The sequence below is a fragment of the Oncorhynchus gorbuscha genome, linkage group LG13, assembly GCF_021184085.1.
Source record: "Oncorhynchus gorbuscha isolate QuinsamMale2020 ecotype Even-year linkage group LG13, OgorEven_v1.0, whole genome shotgun sequence".
NCBI lineage: Eukaryota > Metazoa > Chordata > Actinopteri > Salmoniformes > Salmonidae > Oncorhynchus > Oncorhynchus gorbuscha.
In genome coordinates this window covers 89,999,795-90,021,190 of record NC_060185.1, presented here as the reverse complement: position 1 = coordinate 90,021,190, position 21,396 = coordinate 89,999,795, and the positions used below count along the sequence as shown (strand labels likewise).

Sequence of the window (21,396 nt, the reverse complement as noted above, 5' to 3'; positions counted from 1 at the left end):
GTCAGGGACAAAGTTATGGAGAAGTACAGATCAGGGTTGGGTTATAAAAAAATATCCAAAACTTTGAACATCCCACGGAGCACCATTAAATCCATTATTAAAAAATGGAAAGAATATGGTACCACAACAAACCTGCCAACACTGTCGGGCGCAAACCTAACCTCTCACCACCCCGACAATGAAGCATGGTGGTGGCGGCAGCATCATGCTGTGGGGATGTTTTTCCATCGACAGGGAAACTGGTCAGAATTGAAGGAATGATGGATGGCGCTAAATACAGGGAAATTCTTGAAGGAAACCTGTTTCAGTCTTCCAGAGACTTGAGACTGGGACGGAGATTCACCTTCCAGCAGAACAATGACCCTAAGCATACTGCTAAAGCAACAAATGGTTTAAGGGGAAACATATAAATGTCTTGGAATGGCCTAGTCAAAGCCCAGACCTCAATCCAATTGAGATCTGTTGTATGACTTTGCTGTACACAAGCAGAACCCATCCAACTTGAAGGAGCTGGAGCAGTTTTGCCTTGAAGAATGGGCAAAAATCCCAGTGGCTCGATGTGCCAAGCTTATAGAGAAATATCTGCGTGTCTCTTGGGGTATAATTGCTGCAAAAGGTGGCTCTGCAAAGTATTGACTTCGGGGGTTAATAGTTATGCACACTCAAGCTGTCTTATTTCTTGTTTTTTTACAACAAAAAAATATTTTGCATCTTCAAAGTGATAGGCATGTTGGGTAAATAAAATGATAAACCCCTTCCCAAAAAATAATTCTATTTTAATTCCAGGTTGTATGGCAACAAAATAGGAAAAATGCCAAGGGGGTGAATAGTTTCGCAAGCCACTGTAGATGGTAGAAAACCCACAGTAAATATCAGAACCTAAATGAACTGATGAAAATAAAAAGGGGATCTGCCATAAGCCAAACAAAAGAACTGTTACACCTATAAGGAATACACTTTTGATTAACATATCATTGGTCAAGAGAGACCGACTAAAAAAATGAAAGGGATCTCACAACAAAAGAATAACGGTATGTACCGTAGTAGGTAAAACTTTGTTAACAAGACATTTGTGGAGTGGCTGAAAAACGAGGTTTAATAACTCCAACCTAAGTGTATGTAAACTTCAACTGTACGTACCGTAGTAGGGAAGGGATGAAATTAAAACAGGCGTCGCCTGCAACTCTCACACATAGACATAACACTTCTGATCCAGACAGGCCTAGAAAGCCTAAAGGACGAGAAAATTAACACTTCTGATCCAGACAGGCCTAGAAAGCCTAAAGGATGAGAAAATTAACACTTCTGATCCAGACAGGCCTAGAAAGCCTAAAGGACGAGAAAATTAACACTTCTGATTCAGACAGGCCTAGAAAGCCTAAAGGACGAGAAAATTAACACTTCTGATCCAGACAGGCCTAGAAAGCCTAAAGGACGAGAAAATTATCACTTCTGATCCAGACAGGCCTAGAAAGCCTAAAGGACGAGAAAATTAACACTTCTGATCCAGACAGGCCTAGAAAGCCTAAAGGATGAGAAAATTAACACTTCTGATCCAGACAGGCCTAGAAAGCCTAAAGGACGAGAAAATTAACACATCTGATTCAGACAGGCCTAGAAAGCCTGAAGGACGAGAAAATACTGTCAAATCTGGTGTAGATACAAACTACCTCAAATAGATATGTACCCAGTGTTCAACAGATATGACAGAAACATCTTTCCCTTTGGAGAAAATCAAACAAATCAAATCCCTTTTTGTGCAGTAAACATTTGTCCTGGTACAGTAATGTGTGCAATCAATGTTGTCCGTTCTTAAACAAGATGTGACTGGATCAAGTCCAGCTTCATGTAGAGGTCTATGTCAGTGTATTAAATATGTATATGTATTATATTAAATGATATTCCTCTGGTCAGTCAACACACCATGTCTATATGTATTATATTAAATGATATTCCACTGGTCAGTCAACACACCATGTCTATATGTGGTCCTTCTGTAGCTCAGTTGGTAGAGCATGGCGCTTGTAATGCCAGGGTAGTGGGTTCGATCCCCGGGACCACCCATACGTAGAATGTATGCACACATGACTGTAAGTCGCTTTGGATAAAAGCGTCTGCTAAATGGCATATATATATATATATATGTATTGTATTAAATGATATTCCTCTGGTCAGTCAACACACCATGTCTATATGTATTATATTAAATGATATTCCTCTGGTCAGTCAACACACCATGTCTATATGTATTATATTAAATGATATTCCTCTGGTCAGTCAACACACCATGTCTATATGTATTGTATTAAATGATATTCCTCTGGTCAGTCAACACACCATGTCTATATGTATTATATTAAATGATATTCCACTGGTCAGTCAACACACCATGTCTATATGTATTGTATTAAATGATATTCCTCTGGTCAGTCAACACACCATGTCTATATGTATTGTATTAAATGATATTCCTCTGGTCAGTCAACACACCATGTCTATATGTATTGTATTAAATGATATTCCTCTGGTCAGTCAACACACCATGTCTATATGTATTATATTAAATGATATTCCTCTGGTCAGTCAACACACCATGTATATATGTATTGTATTAAATGATATTCCTCTGGTCAGTCAACACACCATGTCTATATGTATTGTATTAAATGATATTCCACTGGTCAGTCAACACACCATGTCTATATGTATTATATTAAATGATATTCCTCTGGTCAGTCAACACACCATGTCTATATGTATTGTATTAAATGATATTCCTCTGGTCAGTCAGTCAACACACCATGTCTATATGTATTGTATTAAATGATATTCCTCTGGTCAGTCAGTCAACACACCATGTCTATATGTATTGTATTAAATGATATTCCTCTGGTCAGTCAGTCAACACACCATGTCTATATGTATTGTATTAAATGATATTCCTCTGGTCAGTCAACACACCATGTCTATATGTATTATATTAAATGATATTCCTCTGGTCAGTCAACACACCATGTCTATATGTATTGTATTAAATGATATTCCACTGGTCAGTCAACACACCATGTCTATATGTATTGTATTAAATGATATTCCTCTGGTCAGTCAACACACCATGTCTATATGTATTGTATTAAATGATATTCCACTGGTCAGTCAACACACCATGTCTATATGTATTGTATTAAATGATATTCCACTGGTCAGTCAACACACCATGTCTATATGTATTGTATTAAATGATATTCCTCTGGTCAGTCAACACACCATGTCTATATGTATTGTATTAAATGATATTCCTCTGGTCAGTCAACACACCATGTCTATATGTATTGTATTAAATGATATTCCTCTGGTCAGTCAACACACCATGTCTATATGTATTGTATTAAATGATATTCCTCTGGTCAGTCAACACACCATGTCTATATGTATTGTATTAAATGATATTCCTCTGGTCAGTCAACACACCATGTCTATATGTATTGTATTAAATGATATTCCACTGGTCAGTCAGTCAACCACTGTTATGAGACCTGACAGTGTGATAGAATCGTGTTCTGGTCAAAGTACCTATGAGACCTTAGAAGACTTAGCAGACAGACAGAAAGAAATTAATGAGAATGTTGCTGTGCCACAAGCAGCCTGTGCTCTTGGAGAGGAGAACAGAAAGGACACATGAATATTATCAGATTAAAATGACTGTTCTGTAAGAGGGCTAGGGTAGCCTTTTGGTTAGAGCTTTGGACTCGTAACCGGAAGGATGTAAATTCAAATCCCCGAGCTGACAAGGTACAAATCTGTCGTTCTGCCCCTGAACAGGCAGTTCCTAGGCCGTCATTGAAAATAATAATTTGTTCTTAACTGACTTGCCTAGTTAAATAAAAAATAACAAAATATGCTGAAAACATTACACAGGGCAGGTACATGAAGCTGGCTGGATGTAAAGAGCAGTTTTGTGCTATACTGCTGAAAGCAGACCGAGTTGAACAACATGGTGTACCTGTTACATTGTACCTCATTGATAAACTTTAAAAATCAGATGTGTCAATACCGACAACCCAACACTCTTTAAAATCAGCTGCATTGATAGCCAATCATCATGATCGGGTATATTGATACCCGATCATCAGTCTCAGCAGCTTGTACCTGCATCAGGTAAGTAACCATAGAGATCAGTGGAGAGCAGAACAGCTCTCTAGCCCTCAGGATGCTACAGGCTGGACGGAGAGAGAAACCAGTCCTTTCAACCAATCAGCAGCAAGAAGAGCGCGGAACTTTACGGTTGCCGTGGAGATCGATAGTGCTACTCAACAGCGTGTGGTCGATCTGATCCTCCGCCGCCAGAACCTCTCGTACCGCTTCCTCGAATGCCACTCCCACGTTAGTATCATCCTTAGCACTGGTCTCGAAGTAGGGACAACAGCCGTTCTCCTCGCACCAGGCCCGAGCCTCATCCTCCCCCACCTCCCTCCCCTCCTCCTTGTCCACCTTGTTGCCCAGGACAACGAAGGGGAACCTCTCTGGGTCCCGTACGTCAGAGTAAAACATGAACTCTTTCTTCCAGCTGGCCAGGTTCTGGAAGCTGTGCAGGTCGTCTACAGCGAAGGTGAGGAGGCAGCAGTCGGCGCCACGGTAGAACGGCGTCCTCAGGGACTTGAAGCGCTCCTGACCCGCCGTGTCCCAGATCTGAAGGGTCACCAGGCGCCCGTCCACCTGGAGGGAGGAAGTGAATGAAAACATGAATTGTCCCGAAGAGAAACCTTTACTGTCCCCAAAGACAATTAGATTTGTACATAATATACACCGCCATCATCAAGATATAAAACAGTAGACAAGAATCAATGACAGTAGTAAAACAATACCTTAATAAAACACACTAGCCTATAGAGAGAACAGAACAAATTACTGCTCAACCTGCCCCCCCAGGAATTTGAATTTACAAACCGAATTACGAACTGTATCCACATGTTGTCTGCTGTAATTATTGCATGTACTTATGTATCTATGCACTCACGTGCAGATGCTCTGGTTTGTTGAGATGCAAGACACATTATAATTATTATTATTATTCAATTTCAGACAGACCTTGGCTCTATCTCCTCTCCGCCTCCTCAATCTTATTGGAGAAAGTCCAAGATCCCTCCCCTCATTTTAAATTTTGAGAAGAAGGCAAGGGGATATATAATGCCACGAATGACAAAAAGATGAATTCAGAAAGGGCTCTAATCTGACCTCCAGGTCTCTGTTGAGGAACTCGACCCCGATGGTGTGGAAGGACTGGGCGTCGAAGCGGTCCGTGACGTAGCGGTTCATTAAGGAAGATTTCCCCACGCCACCGTCCCCCAGCAGGATCACCTTTAACAGCAGGCTCTTCCCGCTCATCACAACCCCCCCGCCGCTGCTAGTCTCCGCAGCTCACCAGGCCGTTCCGTGGCAAGGCCCCCTCCCTCTGCTGGCAGGCTGGCTAGCCTGGAGCCAAGCCTTCTAGCTGGGTTACTGACCACTGTGACCCAGCCTTCACCTCGTGATAGGCTACTGGGGTAGTACTATCAGGGTCAATGCAACCTGAAGGATGAGCAGAGAGATTTTTTTTAAACTATCAAATCAAATGTTATTGGTCACGTACACATATTTGGCAGATTATCGTGAGTGTAGCAGAATGGTTGTTCCTAGCTCCAACAGTACAGTAATACCTAACAATATAAAACATGCAAATCCCAAAAATGTTAAGAAAATCATTTAGAAAAATATAAATAGTAGAATGTCAGAGTCTGGAATATACAGTTGAAGTCGCAAGTTTACATACATTTAGGTTTGAGTCATTAAAACACATTTTTCAACCACTTCACAAATGTCTTGTTAACAAACTATAGTTTTGGCAAGTCGGTTAGGACATCTACTTGGTGCATGACACAAATAATTTTCCCAACAATTGTTTACAGACAGATTAGTTCACACAATTCCAGTAGGTCAAAGGTTTACATACACTAAGTTGACAGTGCCTTTAAACAGCTTGGAAAATTCCAGAAAATTATGTCATGGCTTTAGAAGCTTCCGATAGGCTAATTGACATCATTTGAGTCAGTGTACCTGTGGATGTATTTCAAGGCCTACATTCAATCTCATGGGAAAATCTAAAGAAATCAGCCAAGAAAGCCAAAAATTATAGACCTCCACAAGTCTGGTTCATCCTTGGGAGCAATTTCCAAACATCTGAAGGTACCACGTTCATCTGTACAAACAATAGTGGTCAAGTATAAACACCATGGGACCACGCAGCCGTCATACCGTACAGGAAGGAGACGCGTTCTGTCTCCTAGAGATGAACATACTTTGGTTTGAAAAGTGCAAATCAATCCCAGAACAGCAGCAAAGGACCTTGTGGAGATGCTGGAGGAAACAGGTACAAAAGTATCTATATCCACAGTAAAACGAGTCCAATATCGGCATAACCTGAAAGGCCGCTCAGCAAGGAAGAAACCCCTGCTCCAAACCCACCATAAAAAAGCCAGAATATGGTTTGCAACTGCACATGGGGACAAAGATCGTACTTTTGGAGAAATGTCCTGTGGTCTGATGAAACAAAAATAGAACTGTTTGGCCATAACGACCATCGTTATGTTTGGAGGAAAAAGGGGGAGGCTTGTAAGCCGAAGAACACCATCCCAACCGTGAAGCACGGAGGTGGCAGCATCATGTTGTGTGGGTGCTTTGTTGCAGGAGGGACTGGTGCACTTCACAAAATAGATGGCATTATGAGGAAGGGAAATTTGGTGGATATATTGAAGCAACATCTCAAGACATCAGTCAGGAAGTTAAAGCTTGGTCGCAAGTGGGTCTTCCAAATGGATACATGCTGGTAGACCCTGACAATGAGCAACAGAACTTAGGCCTAGACAGAAAACATCACGTGGCTGTCTTTCACCGGGAGGAGAAGTGGAGAGAGAGAGGAGCTCGAGACAGAACAAGAGAGGAGTGACTGTCTTTCACCAGGAGGAGAAGTGGAGAGAGAGAGGAGCTCGAGACAGAACAAGAGAGAGTGGTTACTAAAATTAACAAACTAAAATAGCAGCAGCCTTAAAAATGGTAACAACAATACTGATACAACAACAATCTCCTTTCTCACACCCACTGTATCTGGAGCTATTTGCAAGTGATGCCCCTCCTGTATGAGATGTGCTGGGTATAGAGATGTGTAAGATCACCGGGGTGGTTGTCCTTAGGGACACCTGATAGGGGTGAATGACCCAGAGAAACTCCCCCTCTAACAAACCCAGGGATTGGTTGAGCTGGAGATTGGCAAGTCGTAAAATGTACTACCGATGAGCTAAAGTTACTCTGCTGTACATCACGACACCCATGTTGTTGATAACAATGTGTACAGTATGGTTGAAAATCACATGGGAGAAATACGTATTAATGTGACATGGTTCATGATTTACAATACAGCTTTAGTAAACTGCTTCTTATTATGCCACATATCTGGAATGTGGATGAGAGATCCCAAGAACAGATAGTTAGCTAACTCACAACAACTCAGAATGTTCTCTTCACTACCAGAGATTTCCATAACAACAACGATGAGTCAGGAAGATAAGCACACGACTGAGTCAGGTACACCCGACACGGAGCCTGCGCTGCTCCATGACTGCACAAGCTTGCTGTCAAAAAGGTGTTTAAATTAGGTGATTCTCAACAAACATGACAACAACAAAAAAAGAAACATTTTCCACTACAATTCCTCTTGGATAACTAATATTAGGATCTGTATTCATCTATTTCACAATTATTTTTATGTTTATTGATCATATATTATGCATTTTATCACAATAACCAACGCAAGAATTCTCATTAGCGCAATAGTTTATGTCCAAGTCCAAAAAAGCTAAACAAATCCAATTCTAATATATATATTTTTTTTACATTCCTCACCTAATAAAAAGGCCATGACATTGATTTATTTTAATGTATTAACATTTATTTAGCAATTTCTCATTACCGCAACAAAACATTTTCTGAATTTTGTTTTTGTCATAATTACTTGTGTATACATGTTTTTTTTAATGTACACATTTGTACAAAGAACAAAAGGCACACTATCAGATTAAGCCAAAATAACTAAAGTAGACATTTTATTTTCCTAAATATCAGTGCAATAAGGTAATGATATGCAGGTTTCAGAGATGAGGGTTTTATAGTTTGAAAAACTGTACTGAGCTCTATTAGAGATTCAGTAACCCAATACATCAAACTGTGTCAGTTGTGAATCCCAAATGACTTGCATAAAACTAAAATCACTGATCAAAATGCAATTGACTAAAATACCCCTTATTTTGGTCTAAGTATAAAGGACTGTAATTACGTACATGTATCTTCAAAAATCTAAAATGGACATAAGCATTAAAAAAAAAGTTCCTTAAATGTAACACTTCCAAGGTCTTTCCAGGTAATATTGCTGTATTAGTACATGGATGTGTGTGGTTCTTTAGATGTATTTGTAAATTGAACGGGATGGCATAACATGATATGCCTGAAGTATCTAAATATGCGAGATATGGACCAAAAAAATGTCTTGGGATATCAAACAACAGTATAAGTAAGTGCTAAAACAGATTCCTGTGCCATAATAGGGAATAACCTCCTTTAAGTGAAAGTTTCTCTTTGCTGAAAAACAAACTCTAGATTGTAAGTAAATTAAATGGAGTTTATAAACCTATATTTCTTGACTACCACCTACCTAATCAAATAACTGTTTTACAAATCATCCATACAATAGGTGTACACAAAGGTCCTAGTAAATAATAAAAGCTACCAGCACAGCACACCCATGAATTATACATTAGAACGAGTTTATTTTATTAAAAATTAATAGTCTCACCTAAAAATGATGCAGTAATGAGAAATGTGTGTTTGGTAATCAAATAAAATGTTATGTCACGTGTGCCGATTACAAACAGGTGTAGACCTTACAGTGAAATGCTTACTTACTTACAAGCCAACAGTGCAGTTTTAAGAAAAATACTTTTTAATTTTTAATTTTTTAGGTAACAAATAATTCAAGAGCAGCAGTAAAATAACAAGAGGGGCCCTCAGATCAATCTGCAAGTAATAGGAGACTTCCATTATGGATCAACAATTGACCACATCAGTAAAGCCCATTCATGCCTCCATGTTGGTAAGGTAATGGTTCTTCAAGTTGATCCCAACTTTAGCATTTTAGTCATTTCGGTAATGAGAAAGTTAAGTGTTGTAAAGAGGGTGTTTGAGAATACCATCCTCATTCTGAAGGTATATAAACTAACGACTGATCCTCTAGTCTAGATGATGCATCATGGGTTACAGCAACTTGAAAAAGTGTTATGGTAATGAGTGTTTTTATATAATAAATATTATAGTTTAATGTAAACTTATATTAATGTTAAAAAAATATATATATATCATTTATGTTGGAGTGTGCCCCTGGTTATCCGCAAATAAGAAAACAAGAAAATTGTGCTGTCTGATTTGTTTAATATAGGGAAATTGAAATTATTTATAATTTTACATTCGACACTGTGTCATAAACTAGGCATCTTAGTCTTCAGAAAGATAGAAAACCATGATGCATCTGCAACAAACTAACTCAATTTGCCACTGCCATGATTAAAACTGGTTTCATGAGAATCACCGAATAGATGAGAGGCTCACCAACTACTGTACCTATTACCGTTACATTGTTGTTCTGATGCAATGTAATCAAAGGGTCCCATTTCGGAAATGCAGCTAGATGTTACACATGACATCGAGCTAGATATAGGGATGAATAGCTGGCAAATGAAATGGCGATGATGACAACAAAATGCCAAACAGGAGCCAGCTAGCCTGTTACCGTTAGCTAGCTATCCACCGGGATGGGTTGTGTTGTTGACAATCAATTGTTCTGAATTATTAAACTAAACTACAAATAAATAGACCGGTTTGAACAAACACGCACCATATTCAATATTACTACATGTGACTGCATTCATTTAAGGCGTAAAAATCGTTTTCGTTACCTCATGTTGTACCGTGTTATAAATCGTAGCTTGACCAGTTTTGCATCTGAGATTTTGACGGATTGTGAACACTTGCTTGTTGAGGCGCGTCCCCAGTATTTTCCAGTCCAGGGTAATAATTAGTCCAAACGGTTGCAAACAGTTTATTTTTGCAATAAACCCGAGATTTTATATTGGACAGATTCAATGTAGGTCGCGCCCCGTTCCATTCCATTTGCTTCCGTTTAAGAAAGCTTTGAAACAGAATTGGCGTAATGAATACACCCCTAAATCCAGTCGCGACGCTTGGTCCTAAAGCCCGCGAGATCGCCCTCCCTGGTCTATCTATTTATTTTGCTGTCAAATTTGGTCCATGCTCTGTGAGCCTGGATACTTCAACATGTTCAAATAGTCCTGCGTTGACTGTATATATTCTCTATTTTTTTAACTGAAATTTTTTACTTTTTATCGTTGAAGAAAATAATGTCAAATTGCACAGTCAGTGTGTGATTCCACTCCAGATCTGTAGATGGTAGTAATGCAGCAAGAGTTGTTTTTATTTTACCTTTATTTAACTAGGCAAGTCAGTTTTTTATTATTATTGTAGAAAAATCAGTATGCATAGAAGTATACAAACAGACAATGATAACATATGCTAGGGGGTGCAACAAATGACAGTTTATACAAAGGCCTTAAACGATGCACACGTGTTGATTGTTTTAACAGCTTTCTTATTAGAAGGATGTATAATGGTCTTAAAGTACTGCTCAAATTCCTCATAGAAAACACAGTGTTTTTTTTATTAGTAAATTTACATTCATGAATATGACATTTTGCCATTAACACAATTAGATTTACAAGGTAAAATTGGTTTTCTTTATCTTTACAATGGTTAAGGAGACCGAGCAGCACATTCTCCCATGAAAATACAAAAAAAGTCATCAAGAATATTAACAATTATAAAACTATGAATATCTTTCCATAATTGTTTTACATGTAGACAATGCCAAAATAAATGTGAAACTGTTTCTGGATGCTCAACACAAAAAGTAGGTGTATATAAAATGTGATTTGTTTGTGGATGAATTTACCGGATGAAGACTTATTGCACTGCGAATTTGAGCATTGAAGCTCCATTCAAAAAAGTTTTCAAAAACGTTTAAAAAACTACAAGGGTGAGGGGGTAGTCACTTCCTGTTTACTTTCATAGCGTATTTCATTTCATTGTTGTAAAGAATAAATTTTAAATAAAGTTGGATTAAATTTGATTTGATTTCCTCCAGGACTACATGACAGAGAAGCTATGGTGCCCTCTCCACCAGGGCTGTGTATCAGTCTACCGCAGCTCCTCATCAGTAGCCGACTGGATGCTCATCCACCACACTGTCATCCTTATCAATGACTTCCCATCACCTCAGGACGTAGCCAAGTTCCCCAAGCCGCTGGATGACAACGATGAAGAGTACGCTAAGTATTTAGTTTAAGAAGCCGAGCCAAGTTACCAACGTTGGCCTGATGGAGGCTCTGGAGAGCAGGGAGTGGGGCGTGAACGACATGAGCAAACCCAATTACCTCAACGGGCTTTGAGTGCTATGTCTGTGACCAGGAGAATACCAGACTGGAAGCTGAACAGGCCTATAGGAAAGCACCAGTGAAGAGCCCGTCCCCCCAGCCTAAGCTGGCCTATAATTCTCATAGGGGATGTCCTCTACCCAGTCCAGGATTTTGAGACCGTCAGGACCGACACACCAATGACAGGTAGGCACCACCAGCCTCTGAAATAAAGGGCTTTATCTTTTTGTAAATAATTGTAGTCTTGACCCTTATAGTACTGTATGACAGTGCACTGTTTGCAGTGAGAGACATTCCTCCTTTGAGTCTTCAAATACACACACATGTTTGTTTTTCTCGTAACATTTCAAATAAACTGCTGTGCTTATTAGCCTGCTTTATTTATGTGTTTTTCCAGCTTGGTCCAGATGTGGCCACAGGACTACAGGCAGAGTCTAGGTCAGGCTGAAGGATTGGAGTCTCCAATCAGATCTAACGAGTCAGACCCTGCACTGCTCTGGCATCACATCCAGGAGTTGGCTATGAGGAGGGCCAAAGGAGGACAGGCATAACTAGTCAAACCCTGCACTGCTGAGGAACCACATACAGGATGAGAGCCAGAAGTAACTGAGAAAGTCCCTTATTGACAGTATTTTTTGACAGGAAGGGGACAAGGAAGGAAAGACATGTACAGTTGAAGTCGGAAGTTTACATACACCTTACCCAAATATATTTCAACTCAGTTTTTCACAAATCTTGACATTTAATCCTAATAAAATTCCCTGTCAGTTAGGATCACTACTTTATTTTAAGAACGTGAAATGTCAGAATAATAGTAGAGATAATGATTTATTTCAGCTTTTATTTATTTCATCACATTCCCAGTGGGTCAAACGTTTACATAAACTCAACTGGTAGTCGGTAGCATTAACTTTGGAAGTATGCTTGGGGTCATTGTCCATATGGAAGACCCATTTGCGACCAAGCTTTAAGTTACTGACTGATGTCTTAAGATGTTGCTTCAATATATCCACCAAATTTCCCTTCCTCGTGATGCCATCTATTTTGTGAAGTGCACCAGTCCCTCCTGCAGCAAAGCACCCCCACAACATGATGCTGCCACACCTGTGCTTCAAGGTTGGGATAGTGTTCTTCGGCTTGCAGGCCTCCCACTTTTTCCTCCAAACATATCCATTGTGTCCTCCTCCCAGAGCGCTAAGAACCTTGGCGTGATCCTGGACAACACCCTGTCGTTCTCAACTAACATCAAGGTGGTGGCCCGTTCCTGTAGGTTCATGCTCTACAACATCTGCAGAGTACGACCCTGCCTCACACAGGAAGCGGCGCAGGTCCTAATCCAGGCACTTGTCATCTCCCGTCTGGATTACTGCAACTCGCTGTTGGCTGGGCTCCCTGCCTGTGCCATTAAACCCCTACAACTCATCCAGAACGCTGCAGCCCGTCTGGTGTTCAACCTTCCCAAGTTCTCTCACGTCACCCCGCTCCTCCACTCTCTCCACTCCACTGGCTTCCAGTTGGAGCTCGCATCCGCTACAAGACCATGGTGCTTGCCTACGGAGCTGTGAGGGGAACGGCACCTCAGTACCTCCAGGCTCTGATCAGGCCCTACACCCAAACAAGGGCACTGCGTTCATCCACCTCTGGCCTGCTCGCCTCCCTACCACTGAGGAAGTACAGTTCCCGCTCAGCCCAGTCAAAACTGTTCGCTGCTCTGGCCCCCCAATGGTGGAACAAACTCCCTCACGACGCCAGGACAGCGGAGTCAATCACCACCTTCCGGAGACACCTGAAACCCCACCTCTTTAAGGAATACCTAGGATAGGATAAGTAATCCCCCCCCCTTTAAGATTTAGATGCACTATTGTAAAGTGACTGTTCCACTGGATGTCATAAGGTGAATGCACCAATTTGTAAGTCGCTCTGGATAAGAGCGTCTGCTAAATGACTTAAATGTAATGTAAATGTCATTATGGCCAAACAATTCTATTTTTGTTTCCTCAGTCCCTATGTGCAGTTGCAAACCGTAGTCTGGCTTTTTTATGGCGGTTTTGGAGCAGTTGCTTCTTCCTTGATGAGCGGCCTTGCAGGTCATGTCAATATAGGACTTGTTTTACTGTGGATATAGATACTTTTGTACCCGTTTCCTCCAGCATCTTCACAAGGTCCTTTGCTGTTGTTCTGGGATTGATTTGCACTTTTCTCACCAAAGTACATTGATCTCTAGGAGGCAGAATGCATCTCCTTCCTGAGCGGTATGACGGCTGCGTGGTCCCATGGTGTTTATACTTGCGTACTATTGTTTGTACAGCTGAACATGGTACCTTCAGGAATTTGGAAATTGCTCCCAAGGATGAACCAATTTTTCTTCTGGGGTCTTGGCTGATTTCTTTTGCTTTTCCTGTGATGTCAAGCAAAGAGGCACTGAGTTTGAAGGTAGGCCTTGAAATACATCCACAGGTACACCTCCAATTAACTTATCAGAAGCTTCTAAAGCCATGACATAATTTTCTGGAATTTCCCAAGCTGTTTAAAGGCACAGTCAACTTAGTGTATGTAAACTTCTGACCCACTGGAATTGTGATACAGTGAAATACAAGTGAAACAATCTGTCTGTAAACAATTGTTGGGGAAATTATTTATGTCATGCACAAAGTAGATGTCCTAACCGACTTGCCAAAACTATAGTTTGTTAACAAGAAATGTGTGGAGTCATTGAAAAATGAGTTTTATTAACTCCAACCTAAACTTTCGACTTCAACTGTATTTGGACATGTCAAGAGACTTGCACCCCTAAACCAGTGAGTTCTGGACCAGTAATGCTTGGAGAATCTACCACAATGTTAATGAACTGTTACTGAACTAGAGAAGATCAACTGTTACTGAACTAGAGAAGATCAACTGTTACTGAACTGGAGAAGATCAACTGTTACTGAACTAGAGAAGAAGAAGAATACAGTATAGTGTTTAAGCCATCCACTTGAGGTGTTTTGTAACCACATCTGTGGCACCCAAGGTCCTAATGTATCTCCAAGTAACAGAAGATCAATAGATTTTTTTTTACCCCCCCACTGCAATGAAAAACTTTGCGCAATATATTTGATATTGTTCTACAGGTCTCAAACCTGCCGCCATAACTGCTCTTTTCGACAATATTTTCAACACTCAATCATGTACACAAATATGCTATACTCTATAATTATCATGTTTATGTGAATCTGTTTTGATTGTTTATTGTGAGGAAAAGGAATCAGACAATTAAAAATGAAAATTTGAAAAAATATATATAATTATTTACTTTGCATAGTCAAGCCTGAAATTAGGAAATGTACCCAACTGCTGATCTACATAGCCAGTTCCCAGTTAAATCGTGTCATTACATAATAATATCTAGAGACTTTTACATACAGTTCCTTCATATTTCACAATAAATTCACAAAGTTGCGACATTAAAGGGCCAATGCAGCCGTTTTTATCTCAATATCAAACCATTTCTGGGTAATTAATTACCTCGCTAAAATTGTCAAAAAAGAAACAAAAATAGCTTCTAAGCAAAGAGCAATTTACATTTACATTTACATTTAAGTCATTTAGCAGACGCTCTTATCCAGAGCGACTTACATCAATTTCTCAAAAAAACAATTTTGGTAGGCCTGAGTGAGAGTTCTAACTGGACGAGCCTAATGGGAAGGATATGTTTCATGAAAATGAGTTGTTATTCGTATACCACCTGGTGATACCGCCAATCTGGCCAAAACTCCTCCCACTAAAACAAGCAGACAATTCTGGCATTTTTTTTTCTTCAAACAAAGCTTACACACGGTTACTGTAAATTAATGATGCCAATGTGTTTTCATTCATTGAAAACCCTTCATCTATTTTATGAGAATTTGTAAGATTCTTGTTTGCATAAAATAGACAGAGACCAGTCTTTTCAATAATAGGTAACAGAATTTATTCTCGGAGCGCGCTGCCACTTCACCACGAGCAACAGTTTATATACAAAACATGACGTAATTTCATTGCTTAACAGAAACCCCTCCTCTCGACAGGGACAAAGTGAGGTGAAAAGTTCATTCTTACTTATTAACACACTCCCAGGTAACTTTTGACCCCTCAACATTATCGATCACCACTGAACTGACAGTTCTAATTAACAGAAAAGACAGTGAGTGCATTCCTAGGTTATCTAAAAAACCCAGAGCTCAGTTTCGTCGGTTCAACCATAGGTTAACTACCTTATCTGTTTACTTAATCCACAACCCATTCCTTTCTTCCTAGTTGTAATGGTGTTCATAAACTTTAATTACTCCTTGTCCGTGTCTCACAATCCCTTCTTATGAACTCATATTGTTAATCAGATATAATAAAACAGAGTATAAGTTTTACTTGGTTATACAGTTCCATTTAAAATGATTTGTTCAGTCATTTAATCATAATTTTCCCAACACACACAAAGATAATTATCATAATTTTCCCAATTTCGTAGTATTATTCCGACCTCATAGCATGGAAATACAGTATATGTAAAACATAGGAAATCACGTTTTTTGACTGCACTGGGCCTTTAAGGAGAAAAAAAGACCAAAAAAAGTGGTTATTCAAATGGACGGAAGACAATATCAGTAATTTGATCATATTATTCTCTTTAAACCATAGAGTAACTGCCATAGAATTCCAGTGTTAACCTCATGAAATTCAGATCCATACAAAGGTATGAAAACAAAATCTCACACATGGAAATGAATGTCAAACTCAAGGTGCAGTGTCCCTGTGTCTGTCAGCAGACGACAGGTCTTGATGGGAAAGAGCAGTTATATCAACCATCCAGTCAAGTCACCTCTCAGTGGCCATGAAGGAAAAGGGACGAGGAGACAAGGAAAGGAAGCATCCTACAAGACGTTGGTATAGCAGCTCTCACAGTGGATTGTCCCTTTGTGCAGGAACATGTTGAACAGAAAGTCCCCCATTGGCTTACTGCAAACACCACACTGCAATGACAACAGCATATTGTTAATGTAGCACAGCCAATACTATATGAAGGCTTCAGCTTACTTCTAGTCTTCAATAATTATACCTGCTAGTAACACAACAACCACTTTTACCACTACCACAGCCACCACAGCTGATACAGGCTCAAAGTGTACAGCCAATCACATGTTTGTATCCAGAGTATAACATGATTATAACCAGAGTATAACATGATTATAACCAGAGTATAACATGATTATAACCAGAGTATAACATGATTATAAGCAGAGTATAACATGATTATAAGCAGAGTATAACATGATTATAACCAGAGTATAACATATAACATGATTATAACTAGAGTATAACATGATTATAACCAGAGTATAACATATAACATGTTTATAACCAGAGTATAACATGATTATAACTAGAGTATAACATGATTATAACCAGAGTATAACATATAACATGTTTATAACCAGATTATAACATGATTATAACTAGAGTATAACATGATTATAACCAGAGTATAACATATAACATGATTATAACCAGAGTATAACATGATTATAACTAGAGTATAACATGTTTATAACCAGAGTATAACATGATTATAACCAGAGTATAACATATAACATGAGTATAACATGATTATAACTAGAGTATAACATGATTATAACCAGAGTATAACATGATTATAACCAGAGTATAACATGATTATAACCAGAGTATAACATGATTATAACCAGAGTATAACATATAACATGTTTATAACCAGAGTATAACATATAACATGTTTATAACCAGAGTATAACATGATTATAACCAGAGTATAACATATAACATGATTATAACCAGAGTATAACATGATTATAACCAGAGTAAAACATGATTATAACCAGAGTATAACATGATTATAACCAGAGTATAACATATAACATGTTTATAACCAGAGTATAACATGATTATAACCAGAGTATAACATATAACATGATTATAACCAGAGTATAACATGATTATAACCAGAGTATAACATGATTATAACCAGAGTATAACATGAGTATAACCAGAGTAAAACATGATTATAACCAGAGTATAACATGATTATAACCAGAGTATAACATATAACATGTTTATAACCAGAGTATAACATGAGTATAACCAGAGTATAACATGATTATAACCAGAGTATAACATATAACATGTTTATAACCAGAGTATAACATGAGTATAACCAGAGTATAACATGATTATAACCAGAGTATAACATATAACATGATTATAACCAGAGTATAACATATAACATGATTATAACCAGAGTATAACATGAGTATAACATATAACATGATTATAACCAGAGTATAACATATAACATGAGTATAACCAGAGTATAACATGATTATAACCAGAGTATAACATGTTTATAACCAGAGTATAACATGATTATAACCAGAGTATAACATGATTATAACCAGAGTATAACATGATTATAACCAGAGTATAACATATAACATGAGTATAACCAGAGTATAACATGTTTATAACCAGAGTATAACATATAACATGAGTATAACCAGAGTATAACATGATTATAACCAGAGTATAACATATAACATGAGTATAACCAGAGTATAACATGATTATAACCAGAGTATAACATATAACATGAGTATAACCAGAGTATAACATGATTATAACCAGAGTATAACATGTTTATAACCAGAGTATAACATGATTATAACCAGAGTATAACATGATTATAACCAGAGTATAACATGATTATAACCAGAGTATAACATATAACATGAGTATAACCAGAGTATAACATGTTTATAACCAGAGTATAACATATAACATGAGTATAACCAGAGTATAACATGATTATAACCAGAGTATAACATATAACATGAGTATAACCAGAGTATAACATGATTATAACCAGAGTATAACATATAACATGAGTATAACCAGAGTATAGCATGATTATAACCAGAGTATAACATATAACATGTTTATAACCAGAGTATAACATATAACGTGTTGATAACCAGAGTATAACATGATTATAACCAGAGTATAACATGATTATAACCAGAGTATAACATGATTATAACCAGAGTATAACATGATTATAACCAGAGTATAACATGATTATAACCAGAGTATAACATGATTATAACCAGAGTATAACATATAACATGTTTATAACCAGAGTATAACATGAGTATAACCAGAGTATAACATGATTATAACCAGAGTATAACCAGAGTATAACATGGTTATAACCAGAGTATAACATATAACATGATTATAACCAGAGTATAACATGAGTATAACCAGAGTATAACATGATTATAACCAGAGTATAACATATAACATGATTATAACCAGAGTATAACATATAACATGATTATAACCAGAGTATAACATGAGTATAACATATAACATGATTATAACCAGAGTATAACATATAACATGAGTATAACCAGAGTATAACATGATTATAACCAGAGTATAACATGTTTATAACCAGAGTATAACATGATTATAACCAGAGTATAACATGATTATAACCAGAGTATAACATGATTATAACCAGAGTATAACATATAACATGAGTATAACCAGAGTATAACATGTTTATAACCAGAGTATAACATATAACATGAGTATAACCAGAGTATAACATGATTATAACCAGAGTATAACATATAACATGAGTATAACCAGAGTATAACATGATTATAACCAGAGTATAACATATAACATGAGTATAACCAGAGTATAACATGATTATAACCAGAGTATAACATGTTTATAACCAGAGTATAACATGATTATAACCAGAGTATAACATGATTATAACCAGAGTATAACATGATTATAACCAGAGTATAACATATAACATGAGTATAACCAGAGTATAACATGTTTATAACCAGAGTATAACATATAACATGAGTATAACCAGAGTATAACATGATTATAACCAGAGTATATCATATAACATGAGTATAACCAGAGTATAACATGATTATAACCAGAGTATAACATATAACATGAGTATAACCAGAGTATAGCATGATTATAACCAGAGTATAGCATGATTATAACCAGAGTATAACATATAACATGTTTATAACCAGAGTATAACATATAACGTGTTGATAACCAGAGTATAACATGATTATAACCAGAGTATAACATGATTATAACCAGAGTATAACATGATTATAACCAGAGTATAACATGATTATAACCAGAGTATAACATGATTATAACCAGAGTATAACATATAACATGTTTATAACCAGAGTATAACATGAGTATAACCAGAGTATAACATGATTATAACCAGAGTATAACCAGAGTATAACATGGTTATAACCAGAGTATAACATATAACATGATTATAACCAGAGTATAACATGATTATAACCAGAGTATAACATGATTATAACCAGAGTATAACATGATTATAACCAGAGTATAACATATAACATGATTATAACCAGAGTATAACATGGTTATAACCAGGTGTCGTTACCTTGAAGCAGGCTGGGTGGCAGGAGATGTTGAGGTGCTCGATGGTGATCTTGGCATCGTTGCCCACCTGCTCTCCACAGTACGTACAGGCAGACGTCATGGTAGACCTAGAGGATGGGGGACAGATGTTGAGCATGGGACACAGCCTAGGCATGACAAAGCCTGTATGACAAGTTTCCAGCCTAGGCATGACAAGATGGCATGACAAAAGGTTATTATAGTTTTGTGATTTAATATTTGTTTTTATTTCTATTAGTTTTTTAAATATTTTTAAATAGAACATTCGGTTTAGTTACAGTTAGTGTTCAGACTTGATTTGCTCGTCTTTATTTAATTTCAGTTTGATAAAAATGTTTCTAGATTATTTCATTTTAGTCGTTCTGCTGCTCTCGGCGAGAGCAATGAATACAGCCCCCGTAAAACTAGAATACACCCAGTAAGCACAATGACGTTTGAAAGACATGTAAAATAGGTATTTTCCAGATGTCGAAGTTAAGTTCAATTTAAGGTCTGAATAGAAGGTGAAAATACATGTTTTCTAGGACGTTGAAAAGGAGTCTTTTCCGGATGTTGAAATCAAGTTCCATTTTTGGTTCTGAATGAAAGTTGAAAAGATGTAATTTATCGATGTCTATGTTTGGGCCAAATAAAGGCTGGTCCAGACCGGACAAAATCTGAACCAAAAATAGACGTCTATGATTGGTTCAGATTTTGTCTGGACCGAACAAAAAACCAATGCCTCCAAAAATATTTCCAAAAGGCATTGGTCAGCTTGTGCTTACTGAGGTATAGCCTACAGTGTTGCCTGAAACTGAATTTTATGAATGCCCATCTATATGGTAGGCACACCATTTGTAAAACATTGGCTTTATTAGTCCTGATTCCTGTGACTTATCAATTTGGCTATTTAAGCTCTGAATATCAGATACCCAACTTCATCAGGACTAATCGTGAGCCTATTTGCAGGAAATGCAGAAGTATTTTATTTTTCACTCTGATCAGCTTGTCAAAAATGTATAGATACAAACTTGAAAACACTGATCATGACGTGAAACTCCTAAATAATAGTTGAGTGTCCCATTCCATATTGCCCATTCCATATTGTCCAGTCCATATTGTCCATTCCATATTGTCCATTCCATATTGTCCATTCCATATTGTCCGGTCCATATTGTCCATTCCATATTGTCCATTCCATATTGTCCATTCCATATTGTCCATTCCATATTGTCCAGTCCATATTGTCCATTCCATATTGTCCGGTCCATATTGTCCATTCCATATTGTCCGG

At 37.7% G+C, this 21,396-nt stretch overlaps 2 protein-coding genes across 5 annotated transcripts in view; both read right to left on the bottom strand.

The window, feature by feature from the left end:
- Window positions 1-332: 332 nt before the first annotated feature.
- LOC123993686 (ras-related protein Rab-9B-like) lies at window positions 333-10,224 on the bottom strand. Its single transcript, XM_046296088.1, has 3 exons — window positions 10,038-10,224; window positions 5,236-5,568; window positions 333-4,716 (listed from the first exon to the last, which is right to left on the bottom strand). The coding sequence occupies exons 2-3, from the start codon at window positions 5,383-5,385 to the stop codon at window positions 4,255-4,257; spliced, it is 612 nt and encodes a 203-aa protein (XP_046152044.1). The 5' UTR covers window positions 5,386-5,568; window positions 10,038-10,224; the 3' UTR covers window positions 333-4,254.
- A 4,596-nt stretch (window positions 10,225-14,820) lies between these two features.
- LOC123993684 (zinc finger protein 185-like) overlaps window positions 14,821-21,396 on the bottom strand; it is a 28,521-nt gene continuing 21,945 nt past the window's right edge. For all 4 annotated transcript variants that reach the window (XM_046296082.1, XM_046296083.1, XM_046296084.1 and 1 more), the window contains 2 exons: window positions 20,107-20,212; window positions 14,821-16,576 (listed from right to left, as the gene is read on the bottom strand). In XM_046296082.1, the coding sequence (XP_046152038.1) occupies window positions 16,478-16,576; window positions 20,107-20,212 (205 nt within the window). In that variant the 3' untranslated portion in view covers window positions 14,821-16,477. The remainder of the gene's footprint in view (window positions 16,577-20,106; window positions 20,213-21,396) is intronic.